Source organism: Haliotis rufescens, unplaced genomic scaffold (assembly GCF_023055435.1).
Source record: "Haliotis rufescens isolate VD_foot unplaced genomic scaffold, xgHalRufe1.0.p SCAF_10, whole genome shotgun sequence".
Classification (NCBI taxonomy): domain Eukaryota; kingdom Metazoa; phylum Mollusca; class Gastropoda; order Lepetellida; family Haliotidae; genus Haliotis; species Haliotis rufescens.
Genome location: NW_025963780.1, coordinates 30073371 through 30094306, shown reverse-complemented (window position 1 = coordinate 30094306; position 20936 = coordinate 30073371). Strand labels below are relative to the sequence as shown.

The window sequence follows — 20936 nt, the reverse complement described above, 5'->3', positions numbered from 1 at the left end:
AGGAAGCCATGGATCCATTGAAGCTATTATTCATAAACATTTACATATGAATAAAATATCTGCTCGTCTCGAAGATCGGCGACGAAAGTTGTGGCCACTGTACTCTGGGATGCAAAGGGTGCGATCCTTGTTGATTACTTAGAAAGTCAAAATACGATTACCGGTGCCTACTATGCTGATTTGCTTCATCGCCTGAGAGAAAAGCGGCGAGGAATGCTGACTGCTGTAGTTCTACTACTTCATGGCAATGCCTTTTCTCAACACCTCTCGACTTGCAAAGGCTACTGTGCGACAACGTGGGTTCGAGGAGCTTTCTCACCCTCCATACTCGCCAGACTTGGCACCAAGTGATTACCACCTGTTTCCTTAACTGAAAGAACACCTTCGTTGAGAGCGCTATGACGACTACGATGCTGCGAATGTTTTTTTTCTATTGGATATGGAAAGGGTTTTGTCGCTACATTTGAAGCGTGGCTTCAGAAAACTTCTTCCTGACTGGAATTAAAAGCTTCACTATCGATATGAGAAGAGTATTAAAGCAGTGAAATTATGTTAAAAAATCAAATCAAAAACACTGTCAGAATTGTTGGTTTTGTAGGCTTACAACTTTTTGACAAGCTCTCGTATGCAGCTATGTGCTCTTATACTGTTTGAATTTGTGCTGTTCAGTAAATTATACTGCTACATGTATATAATGTTACAACTGAGTTGTATTACTATAAGGATGTTACACTGTATTGCAGTACAATACACTCTTACATTGTATTGATATACAATTTGCATTGTACTGTGTTACAAGTGAGTGAATGTTGTTTTACAACGCACTATTCCAGCTTGCTTGCAATTAATCGAAATTGGACCAGATACCCAGTGATTGAAAGCACGACAAACGATCCACTATTTCGGGTCACGATGACACACAATCAACCGATAGCAAGTCACCGAGCCTGACCTACCGATCCATTTCGTCGCATCATTTTAGCCAATTGCCTTCATAATCACAGCGAAGCGTCGGGCCGATCCTACACAAGAATCTCAACGGGACAGTGTAGAACTTTAAGAACCATTGTATTCGGTTCTTAAAGTGACCACCCGTTTCTTCCGTAGTACTGTGTATGTATGTGCAAGAATTGTGTTGTAATATGATTTAATACAATGGCACGCTTAAGTTAATTGTACAGTGCAACCATATATTGTCAAATCGCATTACAATGGAATAAATTGTAATCATAAATTGTATTCAAAATACACTAAACTACGGTTATAACGAACACGCTTATAACGAACTGGTGGATATAACGAACTGATTTTGAGGCCCTTGCCTTTTGCTGTATCTCTGCTGTACATATGCTTATAACGAATTACGGTTATAACGAACTAGAATTTGTGGTTCCTTTGAGTTCGATATAACCGTAGTTTACTGTATCAGCTTTATCGTAACGGTGTAATTTTAGTATGTTCAAACACACTGTTGTTTCGTTATGTGTATGAATGATTCCCTTTACAATACATTCCGTTATATTCTGATTGGGATATATAGAATATCGTTCAACTTTTTCATATATCAAAATTATCATTGTACCCAATATGTACTCTCTCATATACTACTTAAAAGAAGATAAAATGAAAAGAAAATTGGGTGGACGTTAACTTCTTTTGAGTAGCATACAAAAGCTCATGCCATGATTACATCCTGATAAGATGATATCTTTGTAATATGATATACCAACAAGTTGATATCCCCCTCTTGGCGATATCGTCATATCATTATATCCCGCAATCGACAACACTTATTTATGAAATCAAGATGATTTTCTCAACTTGATAAGATGGATTCCTCCCATGATGATATTCTGTAAAAAAAACCCGAATGCCTTCACACGATACTATTCTATACGATGCTGTCGTCAGGAATTCAAGTTGGTTGGCTGGTTGGTTTGTTGTTTTACGCCGCACTCAGCAATATTCCAGCTATATGACGGCGGTCTGTAAATAATCGAGTCTGGGCCAGACAATCCAGTGATTGATATGAGCATCGATCCACGCAATTGGGATACGATGACATGCTTCAACAAAGTCAGCGAGCCTGACCACCCGATCCCGTTTGTCGCCTCTTACGACAAGCTCAGTCGCCTTTTACGGCAAGCCTGGGTTGCTGAAGACCTATTCTACCCCGGATCTTCACGGGTCAGGAATTAAAGTTTTCTTGTACGTCCTACATGCTGCATGGACTCACCTGGTTCAGCCAGCAATTGGTTGTAAGAATCTGATTCTTTTCGTCCTGAAAAATAAAACAGAACGTTTCATTTGTAAATAAAAAGCGCAAAAAAACAGTTCCATAATCATAAATATCTACTTAAGAGTGCATTGTACGATTCAGACTATATCATGAACACTTGTTTATGAATCACTATCAAATAGTGATGAAAACAGGTGCTCTCGAAAATGTGAGCGTATCCTGCCCTAACGGTGGCCCCCGTCACAAACACATACAAAGGCAAGTCAATTGTTCACCTGAAATAAACACTGGAACCTATGGTCCAAGTCAAAATAGTGATATCTACACATGTACTTATACCAATGAAACTAATATAATAATAGTTTTGATTATCAACATTGAGATAGTTAGATGGATGAATTCTATAATGTTCAATCTATTTGTTTTGGTTACTCGGCTCTGGACCCTTAATAAGATGTCCCCATTTAATGAAGTCGATTGTAATAAACAAAAGAGCACCTTGACGATACGGTATGGATACGTGTTTGTGGTAAAATGCTTTATTGGGCACCATGGTGATTCATATTGTTGCCTTTGACAGTTGCCTTAAAAACACATTAATTTATTAAGTTTACTCTATACAGTTTTCCTTTTCTATTAGTTCTTTTGGCGATACATACATACACCAACAATTTAAGAATGACCTGTAAATGATTGTCACACCAGCAGGTTTTATGACAAAAGTTATTTTGTACCAGTTTTCGATTTTGTCTATCAGAAAATCAATGGGTATAATAGCCACCTCTCCGGGCCTAATTTCATCTACAATAAACATAGAAATAGAACAAACTACTGGCTATTACAATTATGAACACGTACAATGTAGCATTTAACGAAAAAGAGACGCATCTATTAGGATTTATGAGACAAAACAACCGGTCACAAATTTACTTGGAAATGTACTTTTGACAAACGTCAATATGCTTGTCAGTAGAACTTTGGCTGCGTCGGGACTATCGCATAGACATATTTCTCTTATAAATAACATGTTTTCTCTAAAGTTCTGACATCTGCATCTCTTTGGTACTGACGTCATATCATTTTGTCAATGCAGCAATAAAATGTCACGTGTGGAGGAACGTTCTTAAACTCAATGTTTAAACGCTTATGTGAAACATTCGGTTTTAAAAGATTGTTATAATAATTATTGATAATTCCCTACAATAGAAAGTCACTCAACTATAATATTAAAGCAATATATTAATATATTCGAATACACTAGTTATAACCAGAGTTGACTGTTGACAAAACCCAGGTTTTTTTTCTATTATTTTTTCATGTTTAAATACTCATTCAAACGTCAACTGCTTAATAATTGCTTGTTCTCAGGATAGAAATTGCTTTCATACTTAGACAGACATCCCTATCACTAGAATGACACATGAAGACAGATGCCGAGATCAAATGTGTACACTGTACGATAGAGAAACTCTCTTGACAATGGGACCACAAAGTATCCATTTATTGATTCCAAAACATACAATATCTGAAATGAACTTCTCCACTTTCTTTACTTTGTGCACCGAAATCGCAACAAAACGAAATGAACATCAAACGACACTGCAGATAACCCTATCTGTTTGAAACAGATATTGGGCCGTCAGTACAGAATCGAAAAAAGTGATCGAAATCGATCGCCAAATGTAACATCTAGGTAACTATCCTCGAAACCTAGAGTTGTGTAATAAAAGAACGAATCCCGATAACACAGATAGCTTTTTATGGCGTCGTTTGTTGGCTTAGCCGGAAGTAAAGCTTATTTAGAACTCTCCAGCACAGAGGTAATTTTCTTCAATGTCCTGAGGCATGAGATGCCGCGTAATAATAGAGAAGAGCGCCCAAATGACCCTGAAGTGACGGGTCTTCTGTGTACGGGCGAGGTGATTGGACGTGCTCTGTTTCTCATAGGCATGAGCAGCAACCAATAAAGTGGCGTTAAAACCTACTATCTAAATGAGACATTTTTTAGTGGTCGGGGTAATATTCATTATCTGAATATTGGTGTGTCATGAATGCCATGTGCTTGATTTATATTGAGTATTGGGTCCTGAGGGCAAGAGGAGTATCTCTTCTGTTCTTTGCTGTGAACTGAATAAATGAGACCTACTTTCAATTAGCGTTCTTAGTCTGTCGTAAGGTAGCATGATTGTCGATGCTTTAGCACTTCATGGTGTTCTAAGGACGAAATAAAACGAACAACCTTTGAGGTAGAGTCGTATGACACGCTTTGTAATCTTCGTAGAAAGTGCGTTGTACCTCAAAAGTTATGAAAGGTAGACACCAACGGCTGGAGCTGCTGGAATATTGGTCAAAATGACGTGAAAGTTGACTTTGGAAAGTTGATGTCATCCCTCTTGTCATACAATCTTGCGGGGCGTTCTTTGTCAACGGAGTGGAAGGTAATTGGTTATTATTGAACGATATCTGATCATCGAAGCTTAATGAAATCGTTTTGGTACTATCGATTCTTGTCTACTTTTGGCTCAATGTCCTACTTCAAAATTCCACATGTATATTATATAATTGTTTTTTTCAGTAGTCTTCAGATGACATTTGTTTTCATTTTGACAACTTATCCTAAACCTTTGAAGATTAGGTTGGAAGTATCTATGGTTACCACGTTTTGTAAATATAAATTGTCAATGCAAGAGAATAATCTGTCTAGATTATCCTCCGATATATTCCTATTTGGCATAAAGGGTAAAATAGCAGAAAACAAGTGATGACACCAGGTGTTCGCGAAAAGGGTAAACATATCTTGCACTACCGGTAGCATCCGCCGTTCACACAATTTGCACAAAACAGTAAGTATGTATTACCCGACACCATACTGCTATGCGACGGCGACTTGTGAACAAACCAGACCATCAATCGTTGACTATGCCCCATGGAGCAAGGAATGAAGTTTTACCTTCAGTTTGTCGTGTGGGATAGTGGTGGACTAAGTTAAAAAATGAAATGTTTTTGACAGAACTGAACTTGATTCTTTCCCGAGAGACCGCCTCCGTGGTCTAGTGGTAGAGCGTCCGCCCGGAAAGCGGAAGGTCCGGGGTTCGATCCCCGGCCGCGTCGTACCAAAAGACGTTAAAAGATGGTACTTGTTGTTACCCTGTCTGGCGCTCGGCATTAAGGGGTTAAAGCAAGGACTGGTCGGCTCGGAGTCAGTATACTGTGTCTGAGTGGGGTATTCATGTTAAACTGCGGCATGGTATCTCAGTGTGCTAGCACTATAAATCGGCATCAGTCCGGACTAGTACAAGCAGCCATACACACACACACACACACACACACACACACGTGCATGCACGTCGCTATATAAGTGCAATAATCTTGGACGCGACGTTAAACCCCATTTCACCTCACCTCTTTCCCGAGATTGCGAAAAATCAATGATATCCTATGAGTATCTGAGAATCCACACGACATTAATTCCACTTTTCTCAAACACGTTCTGAGAAAGTCCCTTGTATGCAGGATTATTGTTAATCTGTGAGACAAGGATTTGGTAGAACATTTGCTTGACCCAGTAATATATCTCTCGGATTGCTATGGAGCTATTGAATTCAGTCGATATGACATACACGCTCACCACCATACCTACAGGTTATTAACACCGTTTGTTTGTTTGTTTGTTTGATGTTTAACGCCGCACTGAGCAATATTCCAGCTATATGATGGCGGTTCGAAAATAAACCAGACAGCCCAGTGATTGACATCATGAGCATCGATCCACGCAAGAGGGATACGATGACCTGCATCAACCAAGTCAGCGAGCATGATCATCAGGTCCCTTCATTTAGTAACCTATTACGACAAACAGGTTGCCTTGGATTGTAGATTTGTGAAACAAACACCCTGAATGAATGCGATAAAAATAAAGGGAGAATGGTGGAAATACAATGAATGTTTTCAATTTGTTGTTTAACGCCGCACTTTTCAGACTATATGACGACGGCATGTAAATTATCGAGTCTGGACCAGACAACCCAGTGATTGATATTATGAGTATGTTTTGTCTGATTGCGTTTTGTTTAACGCCGCACTCATCAATATTCCAGCTATATGACGGCGGTCTGTAAATAATCGAGTCTGGACCAGACAATCCAGTGATTGACATCATGAGCATCGATCCACGCAATTGGGATGACATGCATCAACCAAGTCAGCGAGCCTGACCACCCGTTCCCGTTAGTCGTCTCTTACGACAAGCATAGTCACCTTTTACGGTAACATGGGTTGCTGAAGACTTATTCTACCCCGGATCTTCATTATGAGTATGTAAGCAACGGAGTCTGATCACCCATCCATTGATAGTCTCCTCTAATGACAGGTTGCTGGGGACGTTTCCTAATCCCGATTCCACATGAGCGGACAATGGATGGAGGGCAGTAGGTGACTGAATGATTTAAAAATAAACTAAACTTGGACTACAAGGAACCAAACACGTATAGGAATTTTCGCAATACGCATTTTTCATAACTCTTCTTCAGAGACAGAAAGCTTAGAGTGCATTTTTTAATGCACTTTCGTAAACGAAATTGACACTACTCTCAGTATTTTGCATCAAAGAAGTGTCCCTCCAGCTCCTTGTGGACTATGTACTGTTCACATCAATTGGAACCACAAAAAATATATATATAGGTAGTACAGTGATTGTTAAATTTAAAAAAACCCAACCAAACACAAAGTGGTTGTTTTAATTAATCATTGCAACAGAAAGACGCCATCATTACCCGAGAACCCGCTAGGAGAAATAAATAAAAAATTGATTGAATGCCAACATTCTCATTTTTCTGTCAAATTACTTTCATTTTACATCGACGTATTTGCCTTTAATCTCAAGGAGGTAATAACGAAACAGGTACCTTTTTTGTCTAATAAAGCAGTGCACTGGCGGAAAAGAGACCTTTCCCTCCGAATTTGTGAGCCCATTTGAGAAAGGAGTAATAAAATAACGCTGGAACAGGGTTGATAGACTTCGCTTGAAGAGGTGCTCGCCGTCTCATTCCATGTGCGGGGGTAGCGGTCGGAGGAGCAATGGGGGGAGGTCTCTGAATGGCCAAGCGACGACCTGTGTGCTCGCTTCAATTCACGAGACCCACAACCACGATAGATCGCATCGAGTAACTTTTGTGATTCGTCAAGGGCGTTTATTGGTAAAAACATTTAATTGTTGATATAGGAACATTTTTACGATCGTATGGAAATGGCTAGGAATGCCAATTCAGTAACAAATTGAGGTGTGCTGATTTACAACCCTGAAGAGTGTGGTTTACGCCAAAGAGATTCAATAAAATTTTCTTTGCTTGTCAGATGTTTGATTGGAGACAGAAAATACGCGTCAACCCTTGGGAAATTAATTCAAATCAAAAGTGCCTGCGAAATGCGATAATGCAGCTCACAAAGCAATGTTTGTCCTTCGCATCATTTGCGGTTACCTCCCTTATGGATTGGAGCTCTTCTAAGAAGGAGAAAAAGATGAATTGTGGCTTCTAGTCTCAGAATGGGACGCCTTAAAGGGACCATGTATCAGAGCAAGGTGACGTCAGTCGCCGACATCATAGTTATACATCTTTCTTTAATTTGCTTCCAACGGTAGCGCGATGTTTGTTTGTTTGGTTGGTTGGTTTGTTGTTTTACGCCGCACTCAGCAATATTCCAGCTATATGATTGCGGTCTGTAAATAATCGAGTCTGGACCAGACAATCCAGTGATTGACTTCATGAACATCGATCCACGCAGTTGGGATCGATGACATGCATCAACCAAGTCAGCGAGCCTGACCACCCGATCCCGTTAGTCGCCTTTAACGACAAGCATAGTCGCCTTTTACGGCAAGTATGGGTTGCTGAAGACCTATTCTACCCCGGAATCTTCACGGGTTAGCGCGATGTTTGGAGAGGAATAGGTTAGATGGAAAGATTAACACGTAATACTAATTCACTATTTCTCTCATGCTGCTCTTTACTGAAACATTTACAGTAAAGTACGTTTATAACGAACACGCTTATAACGAACTGACCTACATAACGAACTTATTTTTTAGTCCCGACCATTTGTTGTATACATGCTGTATATATGCCTATAACGAACTACGGTTATTACGAACTAAAATTAGTGGTCCCTTTGAGTTCGTTATAACCGTAGTTTACTGTACTTTGTTTTTGAACATATTTGGAATAACCTCAAATCATAAGGGAAAGAAACACGCGATGTTACGCGGAGTTTATGTTCCTTGTCCAATCTACGGACAGCTTGACTGAATAATTTATTCTGTTTCAGATATTGTCAAATTTTTGGTTATTAAACGCAGCGATATTGAAGATAGATAAAAAATATGCAAACATTAGAAAATGATCAACTAAATAAGAGGCTTGGATTTATCATGAACATCGATACAGGAGAATATTTCAGCACGTACACGTTAGCGAAATTAACGCGGTGCTTTTGCAGAGGAAAAAACCATATGTTGTGGAATGAACGTTGTGCGTCAGCAGAAGTAAAGCGATATGTTTGCGGACTTACCACGATGTGTTAGCAGAAGTAAAGCGATATTTTTGCGGAATTACCGCGACGCGTTTGCAGATGTAAAGCGATATCTTTGCGGAATTACCGCGACGCGTTTGCAGATGTAAAGCGATATCTTTGCGGAATTACCACGATGTGTTAGCAGAAGTAAAGCGATATTTTTGCGGAATTACCGCGATGCCTTTGCAGGAGTAAAGCGATACGTTGGCGGAATTAAGGAGGTATGGTTAACGGGAATTACCATATGGTACTACTGTGGTATAGCAAACAAAATAGTAAGTAATTCGAACTACTTATGGGACGCAGTGCACAGTTAAGTCCCGTTAATTCGAAGGAACGCGTAGATGTCGAACGTGAAGCATAGCGTCGCTGAGCATTCTGCCGACATCAAAGGGTTAAGCGTCTCTTACGACACATCGAGTTCACGACGTTTGTGTAAACGAGATTTCATTTATTATGATACAAAATCGATATTTTGAAGGAATAATTTCACGGCGAAAACATCCGAAACATCTCGGGCATCAGGAAGAGGGAGGATAATTTATAAGTACTTCGTTTAGGGAAGTTCAGTAAAAGTTGGATTGAACGAACTCGTGAACACTGTAACACATATAACTCGTGGGGGTAAGTGCATCACGAAATACCTAGAAACATTTAGCATTTGATTGTTTTTATAGGATTTCGTTATATCCGTCATTTCGTACTAACCGTTGTTGTGGCCGTACTTTAATGTATTTAAGTTTTGTTTGAGATTATCTTAAACGCCTAGGGGCACGGTTGGCCCAGTCGTCTAAGGCGCCGCGATTCGCTGTGCAGAGTTGCGTCCCTTGGGCACGCCAGAAACCTATGATTGTGGGTTCGAATCCCGGTTCGCCCCGATTATCTTTCTAGGTTTGTCAGCACATACCCGTGCGCGTGGGTTTAACCGAAGTGGTAAACGTCTGAGACCTGCATCACTTCGGGCTTTCCTCCTACATTAAGCTGACACGCCGCGATATAACTGGATTACTGTTAAAAGCGACGTTAAACCCAACTCGCTCGCTCACTCACTCTTAAACGCCTCCTTGTTGTAGTGGACACAGCGTCTGCCCCGAGAGCGAAGTCGGGTGGTCCAATACCCCGGCCGTTAAAAGATTGTACTTGTTGTTACACTGCGAAGCGCTTGGCATTAAGAGGATGTCCGGCTCGGAGTCAGTATACTGTGTCTGAGTGGGGTCTCCTTGTTAAATCTACGGCATGGTATGTCAGTTGGCGCCATGTCAGCGCTATAAAACCGGCATAAGTCCGGACTTGTGCCAGCAGCCAAACACGCGTTGATGCCAGGCACGTGGCTTTGTAAGTGCAATAATCCTGAACGCGACGTCAAACATCATTTCACCTAATCTCATCCACCTCACCTCACCTCACATCAAGGTAACTGCATGTTCATTGTTCACCCAGGTCATTGAGGATGACGAAGATTCATCACGTCAACAAGACACCACGAAGGTGGCCTAAACGTCACACTCGAACCGTAGTTCAAAGCCATGCAATATCATCAAGTGTATATTACAAAATTGTCAGTCGTGTAGTGAAAAGTTAATCATGGCGTCATCTATCGGTTTTGCCTTGAAACCAAATGTAGATTACGTCTCCTGAAAAGGCCATGCCTATTTTATATTCATTACGATAGATCTACCAATTCATTTTCTCCTTGGTGGTCGGTTGCCATGGAAATCACGGACCGTATATGTAAGAAATACTGTAATTATTTAAGCTGGTTCTAGAGATATTGCCAGTGGAGCATTTAGGGAACATTAGGTAAATCTATATTTTCCAATTTGCATCAAAGAAACGAAATATCATGTTCGTACTATATTGACAAGAATTCACTCTGTCAACTGTAAGATCGTGATCTCGATTCAGTCAACATCTTTTTGACGTATCAACCTGCTACTGATGCTATGGGACGATCCTAGTGCTGCTATCTTAGGAGGGGGCACGAGTGGCCCAGTCGTCTAAAGCGCCGCGATTCGCTGTGCAGAGTTGCGTCCCTTGGGCACGTCAGAAACCTATGATTGTGGGTTCGAATCCCGGTTCACCCCGATTATGTTTCTAGGTTTGTCAGCATCATACCCGTGCTCGTGGGTTTTACCAAAGTGGTAAACGTCTGAGACCTGCATCACTTCGTGCTTTCCTCCCACATCAAGCTGACACGCCGTGATATAACTGGAATACTGTTAAAAGCGGCGTTAAACCCAACTCACTCACTCACTATCTTAGGAATTCCGGGTCAGAATAGGACCCCATCACTTAATGGATCGGGCGTCTTAATGGATCGGATGGTCAGTCTCCGTGACTGTAACCGGTTGATAACTTGTCATCGTAACCTGATGACATGGGACGTTGGTCCTACTATCAATCACCTGTTTGTCTGGTCCAGACTCGATTACTTACTGGCGGATGGGGCAACTGAATGTTGAATTATTGAATACCTTGAATCATGAATACCTTGAAGATAAAGAAGAGAGCTACGTCGTCCTGGGGGTCGTGTTTTTAAGGATATCACGTACTGCGTTTGCCACACCGAAGACTGTCAGGTGCGGTGTGGCTGTCTGGTAAGGAAGTCGAGTGGTTAATGAAAGTAACTAAACCCTCACATAGCCACATGAAATGTCTGCTATAAGCAGGGTCGTTTGTACGATTCTGATTATGCCATGGGCATGTGTTTATGAATCAGTATCAAATAGTGATGACGCCAGGTGTTCGCGAAACGGTGAAACACGGTCCATCGATCGTCGTCCACAAGCTGCGGTGCGGCGTCAGGCAATAAATATACTACTCAAAAGAAGTTAAGCATCACCTGATTCTTTCATATTACTATAGTTAATCTATCATGTCATGACAGATTAACCTCTACCATTATGAAAGAATCGGGTGATCCTTAACTTCTTTTGAGTAGTATACTTTGTGTGAGTCACGGGTGCCGCCGGTTGACCAGCACATGCTTATCCTTTTGGCGAACACCTGGTGTCATCACTGATTGTCAGTGATCCATTCATACAATTGTCACTGCTTTTTTTGCCTTTTAAGCCTAATGGTATCTGGTTTGGAGATTGGTTAATATATTCTCTAGGGTTGGCGTGTTATATTTACAATTACCGGTTGTAGTGTTGTCCTTGGCGTAAATCAAAATAATTTCCCTGATTGAAGTTAACGTAATTCTAGAAGAAGGTGGTTTTAAGTGCTTGTAGACTTGTCGAGAGATACGTTCCTCAGAGTGAGTGAGTATGTCTGGTTGTACACTTTTAGCAATATCACGACAGGGGACACCAGAAATGGGCTGCTCACATCGTAACCGTGAGGGAAATAGAACCCGGGCCCTTCGACGTGCCGAGGAAAGCTTTACCCAGTAGGCCATCCCACCGCCCGTGTTTCTCACATATATTTGATACAAGTCGGACAGTGAGGAATGAATTTGCACCTCGCTGATTGTACTTGAACATGTACCAGGGCCATTTAAGATCGCATATTTCCAGTACATAAACGAAAAATTGTCTCTCACAAAGCTTCTTACATGTTATCGGGGGGCACGGGTGACCCAGTCGTCTAAGGCGCCGCGATTCGCTGTGTAGAGTTGCGTCCCTTGGGCACGCCAGAAACCTATGATTGTGGGTTCGAATCCCGGTTCACCCCGATTATGTTTCTAGGTTTGTCAGCACCATACCCGTGCTCGTGGGTTTCACCGAAGTGGTAAACGTCTGAGACCTGCATCACTTCGTGCTTTCCTCCCACATTAAGCTGACACGCCGCGATATAACTGGAATAATGTTAAAAGCGGCGTTAAACCCAACTCACTCACTCACTCACTCACTACATGTTATCGTCATATTCCGCATTTTACAAGATCGTCCAATTAGAGAATGTTGTAACTCAGTCTTCGGTTTTTCACTCTCTGAGAATTAAAAAAATAATATTTACGACATGTTGCATTTAGGGGTTGATGAAACGTTCAACACATAACTGTTGCATTAGTCATGACCTCGTTTCGCAAAGCCACCGTACGACTGTCGTAAGTCTGTTCTTTAGTAGAGGAGTTACGATTGCCGTAGCACTACCATCGCTGCGTGAAACGGGCCTTTGAAGAGTACATCACGCGGTCCCAGAAGCAGTGTACCCAGGTAGGCAAGCAGACGACACTTCGTCCGCCATCTTGAAAAATCACGACATTATCTCAGGCGGTCTTTATTGATTGGCTGAGAAAGTTTCCAAGCGAAGAAGCTATCAGTCCGTTGTCGAGAGTTTTGGTAAGGTGATAATTCCTCTAGCTGATCGCTAGCAGATCAATTTAGTGATTGTTGCTCGCTCAACGCAATAAGATAGCACCGTGCTACTCGCCCGGATTAATGGAGGACTTGCGAGAGGGACACTGACTATCGGGGATCACTTTCCATACTCTGTGTCCTATTGAATCGTCTTTCTGCTACTTTGAACGACAAGAGAATCTCAGCGCGTGGTGATTGCATCGTCTACTGTGGCAATCAGATCAGTAAATACCTTATCTAGCAGGAGAAACCCTTAAACTGGACGATACTCGTATAATACACAGGATGCAGCTTTGTCCGGGTCTTAAGTAAGATGTAATGCAAATATAAATTTGGATTCAGTTAACAAAATTAAATTTGATATTGGACCAGAATGCACTGGCATGAAATTCAGTGGTGTTATTAGCCGCAATTCGCTGAACAGAATTATGTCCCTTAGTCATACCAGGATCCTATGATCAACACACTGATTTTTACTGCAGCTTCCTGCTAGAATATGTGAGGTGAAATGGGGTTTGTCGCGCTCCAGTTTATTGCACTTATACAGCGATGTGCATGCACGGGTGTGAAGCTGCTTGTACTAGTCTGGATTTATAGTGCTAGCCCACTGAGATACCGTAACGCAGTTTAACATGGATACCCCGTTCGGACACAGTATACCAGCCCGAGCCGGCCAGTCCTTGTTTCATTCCATGAATGCCGAACCCCAGGCAGGGTAACAACAAGTACCATGTTTTAACGTTTTTGGGTATGGCAAGGACGGGGGTCGAATGACCTTCCGCTCTCTGGGCAGACAGTCTATCCACTGGACCACGGAGGCGGTCCCTCCTGTGATAAGCTGACACTGTGATATAAAGGAAATGCTATACAAAGCAGCGTAAATTCACTCACTCACTCTTTTCTTTAGAAACTATTGACACCAACTGTCCCCGCGTGAATATGGACACCAACTGTCATCTCGTGAATATTGACACCAACTGTCCCCGCGTGAATATTGACACCAACTGTTACCCCGTGAATATTTACACCAACTGTTCCCGCGTGAATATTGACACCAACTGTCCCCGCGTGAATATTGACACCAACTGTCCCCGCGTGAATATTTGCACCAACTTTCACCCCGTGAATATTGACACCAACTGTCACCGCGTGAATATTGACACCAACTCTCTCCCCGCGAATATTGACACCATATTTCAACCCGTGAATATTGAGACTACATTTCACCTCGAGAATACCGACTCAAAATATCTCCCGGTGAACAATGACACCATGCCTTTTCGTGAATATTAACGCAAAATCTCACCACGTAAATAATGAGACCATATAGCTGTCCCGATGCTGACCAGTTCTTTCCACAACATTTACAGAAATACAGAATAAAAAACTGCTATTTTCGTTGATAGTCGTAAATTCTTACGACAACCGGAAAACAGTCTGCACGGGAGCGTTTCCATCGTTCACCAATGACGCATGCGCGATGAAACACTTCCCATTGCGCAGTGAGGGAATACCAAGCCTGGACACATCCTCAGACGTCCTGAGTCTAAACGGACAAACTATGCATACAAATGCTGGTCATTTAACGTTAACAAACTAGCGAGGGCCTGGAAATCCATTGTATTATTCAGTCGTCACAACCGATATAATCCCTAGTATGTATCACTTATCACGAGTGCCACATCATTTATCACGCTTTGCGACACCATTCATCACCAGGCTGCTAACGACACAGATTAGGGGACGTCCCAAAAGACGTTTATACTATAAATCCCCCGATAGTTTGGCGTAATGAGATGGCAATATAGACTTGTTGGGTGTCTTTAAACTTGACTGATAAATGCATTTCGAATTTTATCATGAATGCACACTAAGTAACTTTGATATCCCAGGAGATCATTGTATTTTCCCCGCACACGATTATTTCTGGAATACAAAATAATTAGGCCCATATATTATCCAGCACGACTATCTAGGCCATTTCGGTGTCTATTATAGTGCCGGGAAAAGTGTACCCCATGTTTGATGGTGGCTAAAAATGAAATATGAAACAAAACATCATGGTTATTCGATGGTGATGTAGGGGTGTCATAGTTTCGTTTTGTACATTAAATTTGCAGTGTTTCCGGCAATGAACGTTTTTTTTATTAAATTCAATTTTTAAGTCTATATTTGATTTTGCTCGGCACTTTACTTTCATAAACATCATATATCGAGCCAAGAGTAAGATTAGGTATTGTCATATCTGAAACGTTACCACTCAAAGCAGATATAACAGTTGTCATTTGAATCTAAATTATTATATAAAAAACTATAAAAAATAAAACACTAATTAAATTGTTTGACGTAAAATAAGGAAACAAATCTGTATTGTTGATATTCGTTAGCAGTTGTTAACATTTTGTGTCAATCCACCAAACAATGGTTATTTACAGATATGTTAGAGGGGTTATCATTTGCATCAGATCGCAAGGCTTCTTTCAAAGATTATTGGTTGGCCACGAAATTGAAATCATGTTTCATTTTATATCTTAAAGCAATATTAAATAAGCTAGTGACGAATGTAAATGTCATTCTGTAATGTTTTTGTTGTTGTATTTCTGTGTGAATCTGGCTAAAAAACCCACACCTTTAAGACATTACCATGATTAGTATTTCCGACGACTAAATATCCTGAGATTTTAGCCCAAGGGGACTGGTATTTACAATTAAAATGGCAGTGTTTCGTGAAACAAAGGACTGTTTGACGAAACAAAGAAGAAACCGCCGTTTGATGAACATATCCGCCTTCTTCAAGCTTTCAATCTACGATTTATGAAAAAGTAAGATCCACAGGCAAGGCTTATAAAACTTCAACATTGTTTTCTTCGGGTTTCTATTGCATTTTGTGAGGCATCTCTTGAAAGACTATCGAAAGATGCAAAAAACAACATATTAATTTGTGAAAAACATTTCAGACGTACCTCATCATTGTAACACTTGAGGCATTTTCTCGGTAAGGGATTGACACGCAAGAACATAACAGAAATGTTTGGGCAGAGACATTGAAACTATCCCCACTGTGTTGCACAACGAATGTAATCTATTAAACCGGGTTCTTAAAAACCATGAACAGCAAAATCTCTGCACATGTGCAAAACAGAAGTAATTCAAAATTAACATGGTTTCTTTATTAGTTTCGTCATTCTAAATGACGTCAAAAGATGGTTCTTGTTATTTCCCTGGCTGGCGTTCGGCATTTAAGGGTTTAACAAGAACTGGAAGGCTCGGAGTCAGTATGCTGTGTCTGAGTGGGATGTCCATCTGTGGTATGGTGTCTCAGTGGACCAGCACTATTAAAACGGCATTAGAACGCACGCACGCACGCACGCACGCACGCAAGCACGCAAGCACTTTAATCTTGAACGCGACGTTAAACCCCATTTAACCTCATCTGCTACTAAACTGCCGGGCAAAAGAAAGTATACACTTGCAAATTCGATTGGACTGAAACATTACAAACGCTATCAAAACGTTACTAGGCTTAACTCAGTCGCCGAAATATTGCAACGTTAATGCATCACCGTCGAATAGCCATTTCTAGTTTGTTTCTTATTTAGCCACCATTCTACATGGGGGTATACTTTCATTGCCCGGCCGATTATAATTATACCAATCTCATGTCATACTTCATGTAAAATAATGATAATACCTATTCGGAAAACCAGTTCGACAAGCTCTCATGCAATAAATGTGTTTTTGAAAATTGTATAAAGATTAATTTCTAAACGTGTTTTAAACTTTCATTTCCATTCATTCATGACTTGGTAGTTTATTATCATCTGTTCCATAACGAAATGTGAAGACGAGAAGATTAGCGATTCCGCTTACGTTTACTATGAGGTCTTAAGGTTGTATCACTGATCATGAACAGCCAACATTAAGTTTACTCGTCTGGAGAGGTTCACGTCTGTTAAGCCCCTCGCTTTTGACCATATATTTGTGATAAAATGAGGCGATTGTGGAGATTAATGCAGTGTCGCTGGCCTTCATTTTTGTGACCTTGGTGAACTTCCTTCCTTTCTGCAACACTTGCGCTAAGCCATCATAACTCCTCTGTCCTCAATGTGTGGCTTGTCACCACAGGCAATAAAGTAGCCTTGAACCTCGAGAAATTTCATTTTCCGCTGTGAATGTCAATAAATTAATATCATATTCATCAGGATATCGTCTGCCTCCTTTATCACGTACCAGCAGTCATCCATCATAGCATCGATGTCCTAACACAGAGCCTCGGTTTCATTCTACCAATCAGCGCGTCTGAAAGGTTAAATACTATAATCATGCTTGTAGCTTTGAGTAACGTTAATGGCAGAAGGGGGAAATAGACTCAGAGCAGAAGTAATTCAAACATTTATCATTACAGATAACACACTCGTTGTAGCGTATTCTCTTTCATCCCAAAAAAACTGTATAAAATGTTTTGAGGAATATGCGCGTAAGGAACCTGTAAAGTAGTGAAAGTACATTTAAGACTTATTAAGCTGACAATATTCTTTCTCATCCAATAGCTTAGGGTTTCAAAATTGGCAGCAATGAGTGAGTGAGTGAGTGCAAAATAAGCAACAATGAATGAATGAATGAATGAATGAATGAATGAATGAATGAATATGAACACATACTGCTGCTGCTACTTCCACTACTACTTGTCATTACGAAACAGTCATAGTCGAGTCAGGCTTAAGTCGAGATTTGCATGACATGCATACGTGAATCATTACATCATGAGACATATGATTTGTACATTCGAGAAAGGGATCATTACTTACATCGCACAATGTGATTCATCAAAAGAAAGATCTTTATTACGCCGACAACGTCTAAATCAGTGAAGTCAACAACGTCAGTGGCAAGTCGAGACGCGAACATGAAAGTTGCACAACATTAAAAGTAGCGATTTCTAGCACTGAAAGAAAACCCACTAAAAGATATCAATAACACGAACAAGAAAATTTGATTTTGTTGTCGTTAAGGTTTTGCCCAAATTCGTGCACTCAAGAATAAATCGGCCATAAACCATGTCGTTTGAACGCCGAATGATTTTATGTTCTGTAATACCATGAAACGTTCTGGTGAAGGCGAGATTACGGCATCAATAGTTGAAGTTAAATGTGACCAAAATGTGAGTTTAAGAGGAGATTTCGGGTGAAAATTACACTCCTTAGTTAGATAATATTCAATAAAAACGTAATGGCGTTTTCGACCATGTGCTTGAGGTTGGAACAACTATCCTGACATTACGATATTTACGAAGGAGTTTTTCAGTAATGCCATTTGTCCCGATTAATATCCTGATTGAAATTATTCGCATAACAGCTTCCAACTGCTAACGAGCAGATAGTTCAACAGGAGTATGCTGAGACTGCTTTGCATTTCTAGGATGTTTGATTTAAATTATTCGAACACCATTGTCTTATCTGGTTACTCGAATGCTGACTCATGACGTTGAGGACATAGATTACAAGTACCATCGTCAAAGCTGCGGCGCTTTATAGCAAACAAATAGTGAATTAATTCCAATTTTGTGATTATTTCCCTGTGTGTAATCCTTGTGTGTAATCCTAGCCTCACTGGAACCATAGACAAGGAACTAATTACATCCACAGATCATGAGCACAAGATGTTGACACAAAACCACTCGCGTGTACCAACTTGTACTTTCGTTATGCATGTACGTAGTAGTAGTACTACGCTGATCTATATTCGGGGTATTTAACCTTTCCTTAGATAGATATTTTGATAATCTGTTTGATATATTCCAACTTTCCAGTTGAAAAATTAGTGTGCATTATATTGCTCTAGAAGCCCTTATTATATATTACTAAAGTCATATCCGGAAAATCAATCACAGTATTAACAGTTATTGAACTGTTATCACTATTTCAACCATATACGGACGAAGCGTTCATGTAAGGAAAACGTAATGGATAAATACGTTCGCATTTCCCTCAATTCCTCACGTGCAACGATATTCACATGGTGACGTCATACATTTCTATGACGTCACATGGCGACGTCACAACGCAGTGACGTCACAGCCACTTTCGGCGTTGTTGTTCAACAGTTGTCCACTTTTGACCTTGACTACCTAATGTGTGACCTCTGTGCTCCCTCGAATGTGTCTGCTATCAGCGGAGATAACAGGTTATTGTCGGATTGAACAGGATTATCAAACTCGAGTTTGGAGAAAAAGACAAATGTCAGGTGGCCACAACACAGTTATATGTAAGACTCTTAGAGTCGCACTGGTCGTTTCTATATTGGAATGTTTCGTAATTGTGTTTGGCTCAATAATGGGTGATCAGATGTGTAATAGAATCTGTTATGTAAATGGAAGCACAAATTGAATATATATTCATCTGACCAAAATGTTAAGAAAAGTCAATCGTGGCACTCGCGGTTATCAAAAGGGAGCAAGTCTTGCCCTTTTCGGACACCGCAAATGAATACTTTCTCTTCACATTGTTGCTAATTGTAAAACGTTCAATTTGGGAATGTTCATATTTAAAAGTATTGAGTAAGAATAGTATTTGGAATGACGTATGTCAGGATATAGCACTTGTATAGGATTGATGAGTCTCGGTTAATGGTTTGATAACTCGTCCTATTCAATTTACGTCTACATAGCCTCTCTGGTATTTACAAGATTTGTAGTGGACTGTGTCACAGTCCATCAATTTCTTGATTGTTATTCAGCTAAGGCTCTTATGCACTTATGTTGTACTCATACGGTCAGAAAGGTTATTAAGGATTTGAAATCCCATGGCAATTCCAAACTCGCCGTATGATGGAAGTCAAATGTACTTTACCAACCACAACCCATCTTCCCGAGGCAAGAGCGTCCACGAGCCTTCTTATCAGTCTAGTTTCCACCTTACCACATCAAGCCCACTTTCATGTGCTAAATATGATTGGAACATAGCACATATCGATAGTCCAATCAGAGACCTTTTCATAAAATAAACATCCGGGTTCCGAAAACATGGCCGCTGCCATATAGCTTGCCGAATTTGCGCTAAAGTTCTTTCAACAATTAAGAGTAGACAAGTACTTTCTAAGTCTTTCCAAGTTTTAAATCAGCTCTCCGTAGTACGATGATGAGAACAGTCATTAAACACAACTCTACTGGTACACATGCGTATGAAATTGCTTTCCCTGCTTGTCTTTGTTGACACGAATAATTCTTTTCCATTTTTTAAACCCCTCAACGATTGCCTTTGTTTGTCTGTCAGGGATGAAGTCGCGAGTGGTTTCGCTTTCTGACCACGGCGCCGTTGTACAAAGCGATCTTAGCGCTAAAGTGACCGTTGACTTACGGCAGTCGTACGAACTAAGAACAGCGATCTGATTGGATATTGGATACCTTGTATTTTCACTACAAGGGACACAACTCGTGATCTATGCGAGGTGGGGCCACGATCGAGCCAAGTAAAGTGGGCTTGATGTTTTTGCAAGGGTAAAATCGAGACTTTGATATAAGCTAGTGGACACGCTTGCCTTGGGACGATGACCACAGCCTTAAATAGACTATAATAATATAGGATGCCAATGGTTAATGAAGAATTTCAAGTCTGAACATCTTGACCCTGATTGGTAATTCAGATGTTTCAAATCTCAATATGATGTCTCTGATTTGTCATGATCAATCGGATGTTACAATATCATGCCTCTTAATTAACACTCAAAGGTTACAAATCACAATAGCATGCTTCTGATTGAAACAGTCAGGTGGGTAATCATCGAGTATGATTTTCCATGTAATTTGAGTGTAGCCAAATTTTTACAGT

At 40.6% G+C, this 20936-nt stretch overlaps 1 protein-coding gene across 1 annotated transcript in view; it reads right to left on the bottom strand.

Annotated features, from left to right (window-relative positions):
• LOC124135061 (neuronal acetylcholine receptor subunit alpha-10-like) overlaps positions 1 to 20936 on the bottom strand; it is a 111501-nt gene that overhangs the window by 17516 nt on the left and 73049 nt on the right. Inside the window, exon 3 of the mRNA XM_046500239.2 lies at positions 2237 to 2281. Coding sequence (XP_046356195.2) covers positions 2237 to 2281 — 45 coding nt within the window. The remainder of the gene's footprint in view (positions 1 to 2236; positions 2282 to 20936) is intronic.